The sequence below is a fragment of the Nicotiana tomentosiformis genome, chromosome 3 (assembly GCF_000390325.3).
Source record: "Nicotiana tomentosiformis chromosome 3, ASM39032v3, whole genome shotgun sequence".
NCBI classification, from domain to species: domain Eukaryota; kingdom Viridiplantae; phylum Streptophyta; class Magnoliopsida; order Solanales; family Solanaceae; genus Nicotiana; species Nicotiana tomentosiformis.
The window spans coordinates 11388051-11406234 of NC_090814.1; the positions used below are offsets into that span (position 1 = coordinate 11388051).

The following is an 18184-nucleotide window of genomic DNA, read 5'->3' on the forward strand; positions in this document are numbered from 1 at the left end:
AGACCACCCAGCCCAGGTAAGCTTCTCTTCTTCTTCGACTTCCTTTCTTCTTCTTCTTCTTCTTCTTCTTTCTTTCTTCTTCTTTCTCCTTTCTTTCTTTCTTCCTTTTCCTTCTTCTTCTCTTCTTCTCTTCTTCTTTCTATTTTTTTTGCTCTGTTTTTTGTCGAGCAACAGTGCAGAGCAGAGAGTCTGTTGCTCTGTTTTTTTTAGTTTTTCTTCTTCTTCTGACCTTCTCTTCTTCTTTCTATTTTTTTTGCTCTGTTTTTTGTCAAGCATCAGTGTAGCAAAAAACAAAACAGAGAGTATGTTTATGCTCTGTTTTATTTTTTCGTCTTTCTTCTTCTTCTGATCTTCTCTTTATTTTTTTTTTGCTCTGTTTTTGATTGAGCAGCAGTACTGCACCCTGTTTTTGTAGAGGCAAAGGCAGAGAACTTCTAACTTCAAACCTGAAATTTCCTCCTTTTTCAGTTATAGAGTAGAATTAATTGCATATTGTGAATTGATATATTTATTAATCTATTATTGTTATTGAGTTTTTAGTTATATATATAATATTTTAGTTTTTTGTATAAATTGTCGCTTCACATAAAAAAGGCGAGCGCTTCGCTGCGCGCCTCTCGCCTTGACTGGTTCGCGACTCATCAATCAGAACTATGTCATCGGCGAATAACATACATCATGACACCTCCCCTTGAATATGGTGTGTTAACACGTTCATCACCAGGGCAAATAAGAACGGGCTGAGCGCAGAACCTTGGTGTAACCCCGTAACAACTGAAAACTGCTCAGAGTCGCCTCCTATAGTCCTAACCCGAGTCTTAGCACCATCATACATGTCCTTAATTACCCAAATATAGGCAGCCGGCACGCCTTTTGCCTCTAAGCATCTCCAGAGAACTTTTCTAGGAACCTTGTCGTACGCTTTCTCTAAATCAATAAACACCATGTGCAGATCGTTCTTCCTCTCCCTATACCGTTCCACCAACCTCCTAATAAGGTGTATAGCTTTCGTAGTAGAACGACCCGGCATGAACCCGAACTGGTTGTCGGATATAGACACTGTCCTCCTCACCCTCGCTTCAACCACCCTCTCCCAAACTTTCATGGTATGACTCAGTAATTTGATACCCCTATAATTGTTACAACTCTGGATATCACCTTTGTTCTTATACAACGGAACCACCGTACTCCACCTCCACTCTTCCGGCATCCTATTCGTCCTAAAAATAACATTAAACAGTCCAGTCAGCCACTCTAAGCTTGCTCTACCCACACACTTCCAAAATTCAATCGGAATTTCGTCTGGCCTGGTCGCTCTACCCCTACTCATCTTACACATAACTTCCACGATCTCCTCAACCTCGATGCGCCTGCAGTCCCCAAAGTCACGGTGATTCTCGGAATGCTCCAGTTCACCTAGCACAATATCCCGATCCCCTTTTTCATTCAGAAGTTCATGAAAGTAAGTCTGTCATCTCCTCTTAATCTGAGCATCTTCCATCAATACTCTACCATCGTTGTCCTTGATGCATCTCACTTGGTCCAAATCCCGGGCCTTCCTCTCTCTCGTCTTCGCCAGCCGGAATAACTTCTTATCTCCACCTTTTTCCCCCAGTTCCTCGTACATACGGCCATAGGCTGCAGTTTTAGCCTCCGTAACCGCCAGCTTTGCTTCCTTCCTAGCTACCTTATACCACTCCAAGCACGCCCTCCTCTCCTCCTCACTTGTGCTCCCTACTAATTTTAGGTATGCTGTCTTCTTCGCTTCCACTTTACCTTGGAACTTGCTCTAAGCAAGAATTTAAAAATTTGCTATAAAATGTCTTAACACATAAACGGCTTCAGATTAATAAACAAGTATTGTAGGAGATTGCAACAGTACTGACACAAGATATAGCAGAAAGGTATCGTCAAGTGAATTGGACAACAAATTATTAATATACATGTGCCTCAAAATAGAAGCACCTCAATTGTAACACAAGTACATAGGATCAGTCTGGTGTATGATAAATACATGGAATGATGGAATTGAATGGACAATCAGTTTGGACAAAAGAATTCAAGTTTCTAGAGAGAAAATCAACTTCCTAATTTGAAAGCATCAACAAAGAGACCTAGAATAACACCTGCTTTCCAGTAGTTCACCATTGAAACCAGAGACTGCAACCTCCTGGAAGGCAGAGAAGGTGGCTTTTTATACATCAGCATTCCGATTCCCTCAATTGCAGCTACAACGACTCCTGCTACTAATACATCCCAATCGCCAGTCTGTCCTAGGATCGTAGCCAAGGCATTTGCCGTATAAAAACCCAAGAGAAGCAGAAATACTTTCATCGGGAAATTTTTCCGAGCTGAATTGAGCTTCTCCAAGAGCTGCCTGCCTCCACCACCAACTATCCTCCCCAAACGAGTTCCACCTAAATCACGGCCATCACCATTGAGGTCATCTTGATCATCACTACTGGGAATTCTGCCTGTATCCAAAGCAAATGCTATTCTTGATCCACGTCTTCTTGTCTGCGACCTGTTTTTACAAAACGAAGCTTATATAATCATGCAAAAGAAAATATTTTCCCCACAACCTGCAAGACAAATAGATAAATAAATAATTTGACCATAACTGCCTCTTGTTGATCTTCTCCGGTTCAGTCCTATGATTTAAAACTCAATTTCTAAAACATACAGTTCCAGCATGTTATTGACATTGTTTAAGAGAAAGCAATTTAACTTTAAATGGAGAAAAGCAAAGCCATAGTTCTTATTTAAGTAAACCTTCATATGTTGGTAGAGGACTGATTCATCCTTAGTACAGGCTAAACTTTAAACAGACTTTTAGAGTATAAAAAGAATTAGATATCTTAAGTAGCAGACACAAACACTAGCATCGTGTTAATTGCCAAGACAGATAGGAAGATATAGTTTTTTTTGAAAATATGAGGGCTATAAAGATATAGTGTGGGATTACGTCGTAGTTGAATGGTATTAGTGAAGATCAACTAATGCACAGATATATATATACAGGCACAAAGTTTGAAGTGCAAAATCACAAACTTGTAGATTTAACAAGGTATAACAATTGTGTTGTCCAGGCACTACCAAAAATCACGATGTCAGGCACTAAAACAAAATATAGGGCAGCGAGAAAACGGTATCAAGAATTTTTTTGTTAGGCTGTTGATTTACACTGCTACGCCCAGAGCAAAGATTTCCCCTCACGTTTTTTTTTTCTTCCATAAAGGTTGGTGTCTGGGCAAGCTTACACTCGCCTATTCCACTGAGTACCTGCTATCTCCCACCAGCACAAGTAACATGTAACTTTGAACATCTTAGGCAGATGGGAAAATATCACCTAATGTTTTTTTTTGTCTGTGCTGGGATTTGAATTCTAGTCTCCAAGGTTTGCACTCACTTCATTTGACTACTAAACCCTCACTCACCTACTTAACCCCATGCCTACCATAGCTAGAGACAGAGTTTAAGCATTGTCTACCTGCAGCAAAAGTGAGGAGGAAAAGGGAGGGGACTCTATCCTTCACCAACTTTTGGCCAAGAAGTGGGAATTGGAAGAGCTCTGAAACCTTCAAACTTCTCGGATTAAGAACATTGATTTGCAAAATTTGCTTCCACTTCTTCTATCGATGTGAAATAACAACAATTGCATCATAAGATATACCTGAATAACTAGTTAATTTATAAAGGCTTCCACTGCACTTTGGAAATGCAACTGACAATGTTTCGAGCAGCAAAATTTAAACCATGAAAGAAATTAATTATCAGACAAAATGAAATCAAGTAGATATCCCAAGATTCAAAACCAACAATTTGAATGTTACCTAATATTAAGAGATGGCATACATTTTACACCAAACTTTGAAATTTGTTCAGTTACTTCTAGTCTGTTGGAGAAATCCAGGATAGCGGAACTTCTTGAAACAACAAACAAATGTCCAATGCTTTCATTCTCGACTGCTGGAAAAGACTGCAGCATTATTGCATCCATTCTATAAGCCATGAACTGTAAAGTATATAAAAGAAGCAATCAGAAACCAACTTAATAATAAGATATTATGAAAAGAGAGGAGAGGAGAGGACATGAAAGAATCTGCGGGGATCCTTCTGTGTGTACATATTATTCAAAGTTTTCATATTAGAAGACCTACTGCAGATATCTCATGGCTCAAAATATATATCACTTTATCAAAGTGTCAAATTTTTTATTTTTATTTGGTATGATAATGACATGAGCAGAGGCAGATAAATACAGGGTTTGTATCAAAGTTACTGGGTTTGGCCGGAATAGTAAACTACACTCTGTCCCTGGACATGAGTTGAACTTCAATGGAGAAATATGGTCAGCGAGGATTTATATAGCCACCCAACTTGTTTGGGATTGAGGCGTTGTTGTTTTTGTTGTATCATAGTGTCAAACTATATGCACAATCTCAAACTAGATAAAGTCTCTTGAAGGTATTTTTTTCTTTTGATAGACAAATCTTTATGACCCAAAAAGAAATTTCTGGAAGGAAATCTCTGTTACCATTTCATGTAAGAGGCATACAAAGAAAGGAAAGCTTAAGATTACCCAAAAAAGTGGCTGAGTCATGAGTACAAATCCGAGGGGTTGACCCTTCTAAACATCACAACCGATGACCTATAGCCTTTATTATAGAAACTATAATGTAACTGAAAACTACAGAATAAAGTATGAACGTCCACGAAGTTACAAACGGATTTCGGAACAACCTTGCATACAGGACGTCAGGATAACAAATAAGAAATCGGTAGCAGCCTCAAGAAAAAGAGAGTAATATTTTCTTTCTTTTCAAGTACTGCAACGGTTGAGTCTGATTATAGGTACCATCCATTCTTAACTTGACAAAACCTTCATCCATCATGTATTAGCCGAACCAAGGCCTGATATAAGGGTAAACCAATAGCGAATAACCTTTTCTTCCCGGCCTCCTCGACCTTCATTCCCATCCTGGAGCCAAAGTGATAGCGGCTGTAGCATCCACCGGTAATGTGTGGAAGAGGGTAAGATTTCTATGTGGATAGGACATATCAACAACTTTTGCATCTTTTCATTTCCTTCCTTAAGTGCAGATTTTAGTAATGAAATACAATTACTTAACCAAAGAAACAGAAGTGGCTCAGTGCCTCAGTCATGACTATTCTGCATTCTGTATTTAATCTGCTTTGTTTTTCTTTTTTCCTCTTTGATAAATCATAAGTTTGATTACACCAATACTTTTTAGATTTCATAACAAGCTGAACTATATATATCATTCAGCTCCAGAGTCCAGAGCAAGCAATACGAGGGCAAGTCCATTTGCAATTACTATTAAACCATCAAAAGTCTATTTTACTTTTTCACATTGTTAGCAGGATAAATACCGCTAAGACTATCAAAATTCAACTTCAAATTGCAGAATACCCAATCAATTTTACAAAATGCTGCAAAAAAGAAAAGGACCCAGCATTTACATATTCGAACAGAAGCATACATAATTGTGCTTGTGCGTGTGTGTGTGAGAGAGAGAGGGGTTGGAGGAGGAGTGGGAGGTTACCTTTTAGGAAGAATAATAAATCTATTCAGGTATCCCACAACAAGTAACTGTGCGCCTTTTTCCTATGCATTCAGAGAAACAAGTAGCCGAGTCTAGTGACTCAACTTTCTTTTTGTGTTGATGGAAATGTTGACTGATATTTCATAGAGAAAACTAACCTGGACAATCGGAAACAAATTAAAAGAGTAATATCCTAAGGTATCGTTTGGTTCAATTATGAGATATATCCCATATGATTAGTTATTCTAACTTTTATATGGGATAATTAATTCCATCATTTTAATGTAAAAATTATCCTGAAATTAGCTAGTATCCCAAACCAAACATGAAATAAAGTTAATCCCAAACTTTATCCCGAGATTATTATTCTTATCTCATGTACCAAACGACCTCTAAAATAATATTTTTATCATTTCCTATCCAAAATCTTTTTTAAGGTGCATATGACGCACACTCCTTAACTTTAAAATGGGTGTCAAGGGGCCGGGCCGGGCTAGAGGAAAAGTAGACCGACCGGTCTCCGTATCGGTCCGGTTACCGGTTTCAAAATACCGGTCTTACCGGTTCCGAGCCTCGTCGGTACAAATTTGAACCCGAACAGTTCCGGGCTTGAGGGGCCGAGCCAGGCCGATTTTATTTAATTTTTTTTGGAGTGTATTTTGTATAACTATCGTAATTTATATTAAGATAAAGTAAAAATATAAAACATAAAAACAATCTTATAAAAAGAGTGTTTGAATAAATTTCAAAGTCTTTAAAAGCCTTATATTTAGAATTTTGAATAAAAACTTCAAAGGCTTTAAAAGCCTTATATTTGAATATTTCATTAAGAATTTAAGATAATACAATGAAGAAGAAAAAAAATTTAACTTATAATTTGCAACTTTTTTTTTTAAATTCAAACTTGCAAATTAAAGTTTACATTTTACAACAACTAAATTAAAGGAAAAAGAGTAAATTTAAATTTAAATTATTAAATATAAATCAAGAACTTCAAAGGTTTTGCATTGCCTTAGTAAGTTCTTCATAATCAATATGAGCTTCTTGGCCATCTTCTGGAGTGTTAAATCCAGATGGGTTACCATGTGTTAATATATCTCCAAGTTCCTCGTCTTCTAGTTTATCAATATCTTCACGTCCTTGATTTATTCGTTCCGATCTAATCCAATCTCTGAAACATACTAAAACTTCCAAAGCATTGCTTCCCAATGAGTGACCGGTGTCTCCTAGTTGTTGTCTTTCTTGACTAAATGCACTCTCTGATGGAACAATTAAAATTGACACATTTAGCACATCCCGAGCCATTGCGGAAAGAACATGAATTTGCTTTTCATTTTCATGCCATAATGCCAACAGTGAAAATTCCTTTGTGCTAGGCTCTGTTTGCTTTTGCAAGTAGAATTGAAGTTCATCAATGTTCATGCTAATGATTTGAGTGAAAAGAAATGTAGACTAAATATTAAAACCATCAAGACCTTCATCTTCATCCATAGTAACAGATGTAGTAGAAGTAGTACAATGAATAGTGAGATTAACATTGTCTACATTATTGGCAGCAACATCAATTATATTTGCATAATTATTATATAATTATTATATAATTATTATAAATAATCATTTAGCTTGTTCATACAACAATATATATCTAGGATTTCAGTTGGTCCAATATCCATATAAATATATAAAGCATTGATTAATTGGTGATAATTAGACATCTTAATAGAAGGATTTAAAACAACATCAATTAACTAAATTGGAGGAATTGGAAAGAAGTATTTTTTTTGAGTTTTGCTTGCATTTTATCAACAACATTCTTATATTTTTATTTCTTCTTAGAATCAGAGAGTAGAAAAGAAATTTTAACTATATGTACTAACGCCATAGTAACAGTAGGGTAATATGCTTTAGAAAACTCAACAGTAGCCGTATAAAATTTATGTAAAAATTTAACAACATCATTAATGACCTTCCAAGTATTAGTTGTTAACATATGGTTTGGATAAGTACAATACGCATTAACAACTTCAGTTATAGGCAATCTATATTTGTAGCAATATTTTAAAAATAAGTATGTCTAATTCCATCTAGTAACAATTTCATCTGGCATGAATCTGGGGTTAAGGTTATGTTCGGTATACTTAGTCTTAAATTCCCTAATTCTAGATTGTCTATTATTTCCTTGAATAACACCAACTGCTCTTCTGACATGAGTAATCTCAGTCGAAAATAAATCAAGGCCACTTTTAACAATTAACTTATACACATGACATGCACACCTAACATGAAAAATTTCGTCAAGTGGTAGGTGCAAATGCAGTCTTAATATTGAAATAGCGATATTAGAAACATTATCAAAAGACATACACAATACTTTTTTTTAATTAAGATTGTAAAATACAATTTCGCAAATAGTAATACTTATAAAAATAGCAGTATGATTCTCATCTTTATCAAATTTAAAAGCGATAATACGGTTTTCCATACAATAATTATCATATATCCAATGACATATAATTATCAAATAATCATTTTCATTAACAGTGTATATATTTAAAATGTATTGAATTTAGAATTCATAAATTAAATTTGGACTATATTTGAAATTCAAGATATATTTGTTCAAATAAATTTATTGGGCTAATATAATTGGATAAGTTATATACGCCCAATATATATATGGATTAAATATATAAGTCCAAATCCATTGGGTTAGTCACCAAATCATCAAGTACCTCCTTTTCTATTTCCCCGATTACCCCGAGCAACCCTATTACAAACTCGTTTTGCAGCATTAAACATATTATGAAAATTTAACTACTAATAAAAATTAAATATGCAAATAAAATATTAAATAAGAGAAAGAGTTGGAATAAGTGGACCGAATTCCTCAATAAATTGAACACTTGATGATTTTTGAAGTCTTGAAATTGAATTTCGCAACTCCGATGTTACCACGAAGAAACGCCAATTGTTCAAAGTTCAAACTTCAAATAATACCATAAATAAATTTCCAAAAAAATGAGAGCCAAATAGTTGATTGCAATTTAGGTGAAGAATGAGAGAATGACAATTGGGAATTTGGGTTTGAGAACTGAGAGATAAGTGAAGAAATGAAGGGGGAGGGAAAGGGGGGGGGGGGGGGAGGGAATCTATTTATAGTTTTTCAAAGGGCTAAATTAGTACATAATAAAAGTATTATTTTTGAAAAAAATAACCAACAAGGACTATTCTTGCAAATTAGCCGTTGGGCAACTGTCAAAAGGGCAGCTGACCGTTGCCAACGGTCAAGAATAAAAAAAAAAAATTGAACTAGTCATTGAACCGCATCCGGGCTGGTCCGGTTAACCGGTTTCCAAATGACATGACCTTATCAGGTCGTACCGGTCTGGTTAACCGGTATCAAAATTCATCCCGTCATAGGCCAGTTCCCATCCCAACCCAAGCCTTCCCGCCCCCCTTACTACTAGGCCGGTTCGGTCCAGTCTAAAATCGGTCAGGGCCGGTCCGGAATCGGCCTAGCCTGGCCCAACCCGTTTGACACCTTTACTTTAAATATGCCAAGTTTACGACACGTGACTAATAAATTAAGCCTAATCTAATTATTAATTTAATTAAATATTTAAATGAATAATAAAAAATAAAAAGGTAAAAGCCTTTGTACTTCCATCTCCTTCCATAATGGTTACTTTTCCGATCAATCTGAATTTTCGCTAATAAAACTCAATTCAACCTCTCTTTTTTTACATTAACTTTCGATTTCACTGTATATTTTAGTTTAGTACAAGATTTTGTATTTAAATAATTAGGGGTTTACAAGAAAGAAAAACCGTGGAGAAATGAATAAAGGAAAAATGAAGAACAAAGGTAATTTCAATAGAAACAGGAGAAGAGAGAAGTTTCACATGGAACCTATAAGGAGAAGGAATAATAAAGGTACAAATTTTTTAGAAGAAAGGTAGACGAATGAGAAAAAATCTAGAATATAAAGAAAATTGAATTTGTAACACTAATTATTCGTTAGAGTATGCCAGGTGGGGCCATTTTTTTTGGATAATTTCATCTCTTACGCGCCTTCAGACAAATTATCTCTCACATTTTGCCAAAATATTAACAAGGTTTTTTTAAATAACTAGAAGGATATAGTTCAATGGGTTTTTGGAGATATAAGATAATTTAAGTAGAATGTCACAACCCAATTCGTCATATAGGTCGTGATGGCGCCTAACATCGCCGCTAGGCAAGCCAACAGTGAACTAATCATTTGATTTCTCCTTTTAATAAATTTTCAAGTAATTAAATTTTACTTATTAAGAAATTAAAGAGTACAAAATTTAGTAAATCAACAAAGACAAATAAGTGGCAATCATAGTGATATAAATACTCCAAACCATAAAGTCTACTAGTATATATGTGCCAAGACCTCGTATCACAAGTGTATGAGTAACTAGTAAAATATACAAAACTCTAACTACTGTCTGAAATAAAAGTAGATAGAAAAATAAGTGCAAAAGAGAGACTCAAGGTGTTGCGGAACGACTCAGGAAGCATCTCACCGCTATGCCTTGGGATAATGGGGGTGCGCGCCGATATGACCGCCAGATGCACCTGCCTCAGATCCTGCACGATTAGTGCAAAAGTGTAGCGTGAGTACATAAACAACATGTACCCAGGAAGTATCTAGTCTAACCTCGAAGAATTAGTGACGAGGGGTTGACATCGACACTTACTATGGGCTAACAATAAAAATACGAAAATTCCAAATGAGCATGGTTTATGTAAATAATAATAATATCTCAATAACAACAGGAAATGAATAATTCTTTCACAAATGGTAAATTCAAATCAATTTCTGTTATATATGCTTCTAACCTCTCAGGCCATGAAATAATATCAAATATAATTAAGTTTCGAGTATTATCACGCACGATTATGCCGAGGTCATACGATCCGATCTAGAATAATGTGTACACTGCCGAGGGTCGAGTGGCACGAATCATAGATGTATCTATTCTACTGCTGAGGCGTTCGGCCCACTCCACAAGAAGAGATGATACTTTATAACATTCAGTTTAAAAGCTATTACAAGGCTAATACACAAAGAAACACAATTTCTATTAATAATCAAGTACCTCGCCAAAACTCAAGTAAGTGGGAGTCGGTCTTTTACAATTCCTCTATCGAGTTCCAATATAGTTTAGGCATTTTAATAAATAAATAGGGTACAAATATTACAAGTTTTTTATAATTTGTGTCCTAAACTACCCGGGCATAAACATAAATAGTAGCTACGCACGGTCTCTCGTTACCTCGTGCATACGTCGCCCCCACAATTAGAAGAAAATAGTAATTTAAATCACCTATGGGGTAACTTTCCTCTTACAAGGTTAGGCAAGAGACTTACCTTGTCTCAAAGCTCGTTTTTCGGCCTCAAATTTACTCTAAAGCCTCAACTCGGTGCCGAACAATCCGAAACTAGTCAAATATTGTGTAAATTAATCAATACATGTTCAAAAGTTCATAATATAACTATTAGAGTGATTACCCAACCCCAATTGGAAGATTCCTAAAAGTTATCCCCAGGCCCGCATGCCCGGATTCTGGAAATTTTTGAAGATAATTGTTACCCATAACCTCGCGAACTCAAATATATAATTTTCACCCAATTCCATAACTATTTTCGTGGTTAAATCCCATTTTTATCAAAACCTAGGTATTTTTTTAATCTAAACCTATGATTTTCATAATTTTACATGTTAAAATCTACCCATAATTTATGTATTTAACTTACATTGGATGAAAATTACTTACTTCCATTAACTAGGTGGAAACCTCTCTAAGAAGCTCCAAAATCGCCCAAGAAGTGAAAGACATGAGTAAATAATGGCCTAAGTCCCGTATTAAATGAACCCCACTGCCTCCAGCACTTCCGCTTCTGCGGCTCCATGGCCGCATCTGCAACTCCGCTTCTGCGGACAAAACCTCGCAGATGCGGATCATGCCCAAGCTAGCTGGCTCCGCTTCTACGGACGGGATCCTGCTTCTGCGGAGGGTGGAGCGCATCTGCTGCCTCCTCGCACCTGCGGACTTCCCCATCGCAGAAGCGAGGCCGCTTCTACGCAGGCTTCTCCGCTTCTGCGGACCACTGGCCAAATGCCCAAAGCCACGTCTGTGGACAAGTGCTCACACCTGCGGGCTCGCACCTGCAGCATAAATCTCGCAGGTGCGGGCACACCAGAACTGGTGTACCAGCAGCCCTTTTTAAGCTCTAACTCGATCCGTGCAATGTCCAAGTAGCGCCCGAGGCCCCCGAAGCTTCTTCCAAATATACTAACAAGTTTGTAAACATGAGACGAACTCGCTCGAACCCTCGGAATGCGGAAAATAACACCATAACTATGAATCATACCCCAAACCAAATCAAATCAACTTATGAACTTCAAGTTCTTCCAACTTGCTTCGAACGCGCCGAATCATACCTAAACTACTCAGAATGGTACCAAATTTTGCGTGCAAGTCTTAAATCACCTTACAAAGCTATTATCAGGCTCAGAATCCCAAACGTATATCGATTACACCAAAACCTACTCCAAACCAAATTTAAAGAACTTTTAAACCTTCAATAAGCCAACTTTCAACTTTAGGCACCGAAATGCTCCCGGGTAATCCAAAACCCGATCCGGATACACGCCCAAGTCCAAAATCTTTATATGAACCTATTGAGACCGTCAAATCTCGGTTCCGATATCGTTTACTACAATTGTTGACCCAAGTCAAACTTAATCTTTTAAAGCCAATATTAAGGAACGAAGTATTTCGATTTCAACCCGAACCCTTCCAAATCCCGAACTAACCATCCCCGCAAGTCATAAAATAGTAAAAACACATACAAGGAGTCTTATTTATAGGAACATGGATCTATATAGAAAAATGACCGGTCGAGTTGTTACATTCTCCACCTCTTAAACAAACATTTGTCCTCGAACGAGTCTAGGATCATACCTGGAGTGCCGAATAAGTGTGGATATATGCTCCTCATGTCCTCCTCGGCCTCCCAAGTCGCCTCCTCGACTGGTTGGCCCCTCCACTGAACTTTTACCGTAGAAATCTTCTTGGACCTCAGCTGGCGAAATTGTATGTCGACAATGACAACTGGCTCCTCCTCATAACCCATGCTCTCATCTAGTTGAACCATGCTGAAGTCTAATACATGTGACATGTCAGTATGATATCTCCGAAGCATAGACATATGGAAAATCGGATGAACTACAGATAGACTGGGAGGCAAAGCAAGCTCATAAGCTACCTCCCCAACTCGTCTCAATACCTCAAATGGACCTATGAACCTTGAGCTCAACTTGACCTTCTTCCCGAACCTCACGATTCCCTTTATCGGTGAGACTTTCAAGAGAACCTTCTCACGCACCATAAAGGATAAGTCACGTGCCTTCTGGTCCGCGTAACTCTTCTGTCTGGACTGTGCTGTGCGAAGTCGCTTCAGTGCCGGCTCAACCATAACGAAACTAAAGCAATCTAAAGTTGTATGTTGTATGTTGTATATTATAAATAAAATACAAATTCATGCATATACTATTAGAAGCGGAATTTTTGGAATAAAGTAACTTTTTACCTTTTATGTGGGGACCGTTGGTGTCTAATTTCTTGCCTAATTATATCCTACCACCTAACATGGGTCCACATGACTATTCCTATATTTTTATCTTTTTCATTGTCTCTTTCACTTATTCTTACTCTCTTCTTATTAACTATTTCTATATTCCATTCTAGAAAACTTACCGTTGTGTGCTCACAAAAAGATCAAAGTTTGCTTTTGGGTGTCTTCTTCAAAATTTCAAGCATTGCAACAAGACAAAAACAATCGTTATTTTGAAGCAGTGCAATACTATTTCGATACCGTTATATCCACTTATCAAATTCTTGAGCCAGATTTTATTATTCTAACTTTAAATTATATTTTTTCATTGAAAATTTGTCATTATTGATATTCTTACTTACTAAGTATACATTCTTGTTTTTTAGTTATTATTAGATTTTATTCAATTTAAATATGTCAACTAGAAAATATGAATCCGGTTATGCAAAAAGAGAGAAAAAAAAGAAAATGTGAAGAATTAATTAAATCCCAAAAGGGAGCCCTTGATAGATTTTTAACAAATAATAAAAGTCTTGAATCAGAAAACATGGGAGGATGTTCTTGAAATGAACAAGTCAGTGATAGAGTTGAGTTAGATGATAATAACATCCAAGAAGAAAATCTAGAAGAAGTGACTACGAAATCTGACATAGTTCCAGAAAATCAAGGACTCTTAAATGATTTGAATAACTACATCTATAAAAATATATACGATCCAAGTCAATGGAATATGGTAGATACAAAGTTGAGAGATCTATTAGTAGAAAAGGGGACAATTAGAATAACTGTTGCCTCAACCGAAAGAAGTTTTTCAAAACTAAAATTAATAAAATCTTATCTAAGATCAACAATGTCTCAAGAGAGATTGAATGGATTAGCTATATTATCAATTGAAAAGGAATCATTAGAACAAATCAATTATAAGATAATAATTAATGATTTTGCATCTAAAAAATCTAGAAAAGTAATTTTAAATTAAAATATATATGACGATCTTTTTTTTTTTTTTAAAAAAAATTTAGTGCCTCTCTATGAAGTTTGGCTTTAGGCCTCCAATCTTGTTGAGCCGGCCCTGAGTCGCTCCTGAATCAACTTTACTTTTTCCAAGGCATCATTCACTAGATCAGTACCATATAACTTAGCCTCGCTGGGCTCAAACCATCCAATGGGCAAACGACATCGTCGACCATATAAAGCCTCAAATGGAGCCATCTCGATGTTGGACTGATAACTGTTGTTGTAAGAAAACTCGGCCAAAGGCAAGAATTGACCCCACTGCCTCTTGAAATCAATCACGCATGCTATGAGCATATCCTCCAAGATCTGAACCTTCCGCTCCGATTGTCCGTCGGTTTGCGGATGAAAGGCTGTGCTGAGTTCTACCCGGGTCTCCAACTCACTATGTACTGCCCTCCAAAAATGCGAAGTAAACTGAGGGCCTCTATCTGATATAATGGAGACAGGCACACCATGCTACATAATAATCTCCTGAATGTAAATCTGGGCCAATCTCTCTAAAGAGTACGTGGTTACTACCGGAATGAAGTGTGCCGACTTGGTCAACCTGTTGACAATGACCCAAACTGCATCAAACTTCCGCAAGGTCTACGACAACCCAACTACAAAATCCATAGTAATACGCTCCCATTTCTACTCAGGTATAACCATCTACTGGAGTAGGCCACATGGCCTCTGATGCTCATACTTAACCTGCTGGAAATTAAGGCACCTCGCTACGTACTCAACTATGCCATTCTTCATATGCCGCCACCAATAATGCTGCCTCAGGTCGCGATACATCTTTGTGGCACTTGGATGAATAGAATACCGAGAACTGTGTGCCTCTTCTAGAATCTTTTCACTCAATCCATCAACATTAGGGACACATAGGCGACCCTGGAGTCGCAGAACACCATCCTCACCGACAGTAACCTCCTTGGCACCACCCTGTAGTACCGTCTCTCTGAGAACCAACAAGTGCGGATCATCAAACTAACGAGCCTTGATCTGATCGAATAGTGAAGGCTGGGCGACGATGCATGCAAGAACTAACTGGGCTCTGAAATATCCAACCTCGCAAGTCTATTAGATAAGGACTGAATGTCCAAATCTAGTGGCCTCTCCTCTGCTGAAATGAATGCCAAACTATCCATACTCTCCGCCTTTCTGCTCAAGGCATCCGCAACTACATTCGCCTTATCCGGATGATAAAGGTTGGTAATATCATCATCTTTTAGTAACACAAGCCACCTGCGCTGCCTCAAATTGAGATCCCTCTACTTGAACAAATACTGCAAGATACGATGATCGGTGTAAACCTCACAGGACACCCCATAAAGATAATGCCTCAAGATCTTGAGAGCATGAACAATCATGGACAACTCCAAATTATGTACGGGGTAATTCTTCTCATGGGGATTCAGCTGACATGAAGCATATGCAATAACTCTCCCCTCCGGCATCAATACACAACCCAAACAAATGCGTGAAGCGTCGCAATACACAGTATACATCCCTGAACCGGAAGGCAGCACTAATACTGGTGCTGAAGTCAATACGGTCTTGATCTTCTGAAAGCTCGTCTCGCAATCATCGGACCATCAGAATGGAGCACCCTTATGGGTCAATCTAATCAGAGGTGCCATAATAGATAAGAAGCCCTCCACAAACCGACGATTATAACCTGCCAACCCGTAGAAGCTCCTGATCTCAGTTGCCGTGGTTGGACGAGGCCAACTCTGAACTGCCTCGATCTTCTTGGGATCTACCTTAATACCCTCACCTACTACAACATGCCCCAAGAATGCCACAGAATCCAACCAGAACTCACACTTGGAGAACTTAGCATATAACTGTTATTCCCGCAAGGTCAGAAGCACCACTCTCAAATGCTGCTCGTGCTCATCCATTCTACGTGAGTAGATCAAAATGTCATCAATGAAGACAATGATAAACGAATCAATATATGGCCTGAACACCCGGTTCTCAAATCCATAAACGCCGCCGGGGCATTGGTCTAACTGAACGGCATCACTAGAAACTCATAATGACCATATCTAGTCCGAAAAGCCGTCTTCGAAACATTCGAATCCCAAATCTTCAACTGATGGTACCCTGATTTCAAGTCGATCTTAGAGAACACCCGACACCTTGCAACTAGTCAAATAAGTCATCAATACGAAGCAACGGGTACATGTTCTTAATGATAACTTTGTTTAACTGGCGATAATCAATGCACATCCGCATAGTCCCATCTTTCTTCTTCACAAATAACACCGGTTCACCCCAACGCGATACACTTGGTCTGACGAACCCCTTTGCTAGCAACTCCTCAAGATGTTCCTTCAACTTCTTTAACTCTTTCGGTGCCATGCGATACGTTGGAATAGAGATAGATTGGGTACCTGGAGCCAAGTCAATATAGAAATCAATATCACGATCTGGTGGCATGCCTGGAAGATCAGAAGGAAACACATCAGAGAACTCCCGGACCACGGGCACTGAATCAATCGCTGGAGTCTCTGTGTTAGTATCCCGAACATAGGCTAGATAAGCCAAACAACCCTTCTCGACCATGTGTCGAGCCTTTAGAAAGGAGATAACTCGACTGGATGCACTGATAGACAAACCCTTCCACTCTAATCTAGGAAGCTCTGGCATCGCCAAGGTAACAGTCTTGTCATGGTAATCAAGGATGACGTGATATAGGTACAACCAATCAATGCCCAAGATGAACTCAAAGTCGGTCATATCAAGCAACAAGAGATCCGATCTAGTCTCATAACCACAGAAAGTCATGATACAGGACCGATAAACCTGATCCACAACAATAAAGTCGCCCACTAGAGTGGACACGTAAATAGGAGTACCCAAGGACTCACAAGGAACTCCCAGGAAATGAGCAAACATAGATGAAACATATGAATATGTACACCCTAGATCAAATAGTACCGAAGCATCCCTATCGCAGATAGAAGTAATACTTGTGATCATGACATCTGAGACTACTGCATCTGGTCTGGATGGAAAGGCATATAATCTAGATGGAGCACCACCTGGCTGGCCTCCACCTCTAGGACGGGCCCTACCCACCTGCCCTCCGTCTCTTGGCGGCCGGACGGTTGGTATGGCAACTGGTGCTGTAATCATAGGCTGCTGTCCCTGCTGCACTGCCTTGCCCTGAAGCCTAGGGCAAAACCTCTTCACATGACTAAGATCCCCACACTCAAAACAACCTCTCGGTATGGCGGACTGCTGACCTGAAGTCTGGCCCTAATAGCATAATACCCACTGGAGGGACCCTGAATAGCTGGTGGGCAGTAGGAGCTCTCTAGAATAGCGCTAAAATAAGGCTGCACTAGAGCACCCCGAGGAGGAGGCGGTGCTGGATAGGTGGGACAGTTAGACCGACCCCTCACGAATTGAACCCTGCCCCCAGCCGGGGCACCACTGAACTCTCCAGAATATCAAAACCGCTTATCCCTGACCGACTGGTCTAGACTCCGCTGACGGATACCCTCGATCCTTCGACCTATCTCCACAACTAGCTCATAAAAAGTCCCCATCTCAACCTCTCGGGCCATAGTGGCCTGAATAACAGAGTGCAACCCTGCAACAAACCTTCGCACTCTCTCTGCATTGGTAGAATGTATCATAAGTGCATGGCAAGACAACTTAGAGAATCTCGCCTCATAGTCGGTTACTGACATCGGACCTTGCTGGAGCTGTTCGAACTGAAATTGCAACTATTCCCTCTGAGAGTGTGGGATATACCTGTCCAAGAAAAGGCGTGCGAACTGATCCCAAGTCATGGGAGGAGAACCTGCTGGTTTTCCAAGAAGATTGGACTGCCACCATCTACGCGCCTTGCCCTCCAGCTGTAAGGTGGTAAAGTCCACCCCGTGGGTCTAATATCCTCATGTTGTGCAGTCTGTCCCTGCACCGATCAATAAAATCCTGGGGGTCC

The 18184-nt window shown here is 38.7% G+C and overlaps 2 protein-coding genes across 2 annotated transcripts; both read right to left on the reverse strand.

Moving 5' to 3' along the window:
* Positions 1 to 1471: 1471 nt before the first annotated feature.
* LOC138907366 (uncharacterized) lies at positions 1472 to 1945 on the reverse strand. Its single transcript, XM_070197964.1, has 2 exons — positions 1883 to 1945; positions 1472 to 1789 (listed from the first exon to the last, which is right to left on the reverse strand). The coding sequence occupies exons 1-2, from the start codon at positions 1943 to 1945 to the stop codon at positions 1472 to 1474; spliced, it is 381 nt and encodes a 126-aa protein (XP_070054065.1).
* LOC104094906 (ycf20-like protein) lies at positions 1895 to 5727 on the reverse strand. Its single transcript, XM_009600931.4, has 3 exons — positions 5568 to 5727; positions 3834 to 4015; positions 1895 to 2524 (listed from the first exon to the last, which is right to left on the reverse strand). The coding sequence occupies exons 2-3, from the start codon at positions 4010 to 4012 to the stop codon at positions 2080 to 2082; spliced, it is 624 nt and encodes a 207-aa protein (XP_009599226.1). The 5' UTR covers positions 4013 to 4015; positions 5568 to 5727; the 3' UTR covers positions 1895 to 2079.
* Positions 5728 to 18184: the final 12457 nt, after the last annotated feature.

Coding starts and splice junctions, on each gene's coding strand:
- LOC104094906 (XM_009600931.4), bottom strand. CDS start 4,012: ATGGCTTATAGAATGGATGCAATAATGCTGCAGTCTTTTCCAGCAGTC. Junction 2,525..3,833: donor ATGCCATCTCTTAATATTAG/GTAACATTCAAA, acceptor TTGTAAAAACAG/GTCGCAGACAAGAAGACGTG.
- LOC138907366 (XM_070197964.1), bottom strand. CDS start 1,945: ATGTATATTAATAATTTGTTGTCCAATTCACTTGACGATACCTTTCTG. Junction 1,790..1,882: donor TTCTGCTATATCTTGTGTCA/GTACTGTTGCAA, acceptor ATTCTTGCTTAG/AGCAAGTTCCAAGGTAAAGT.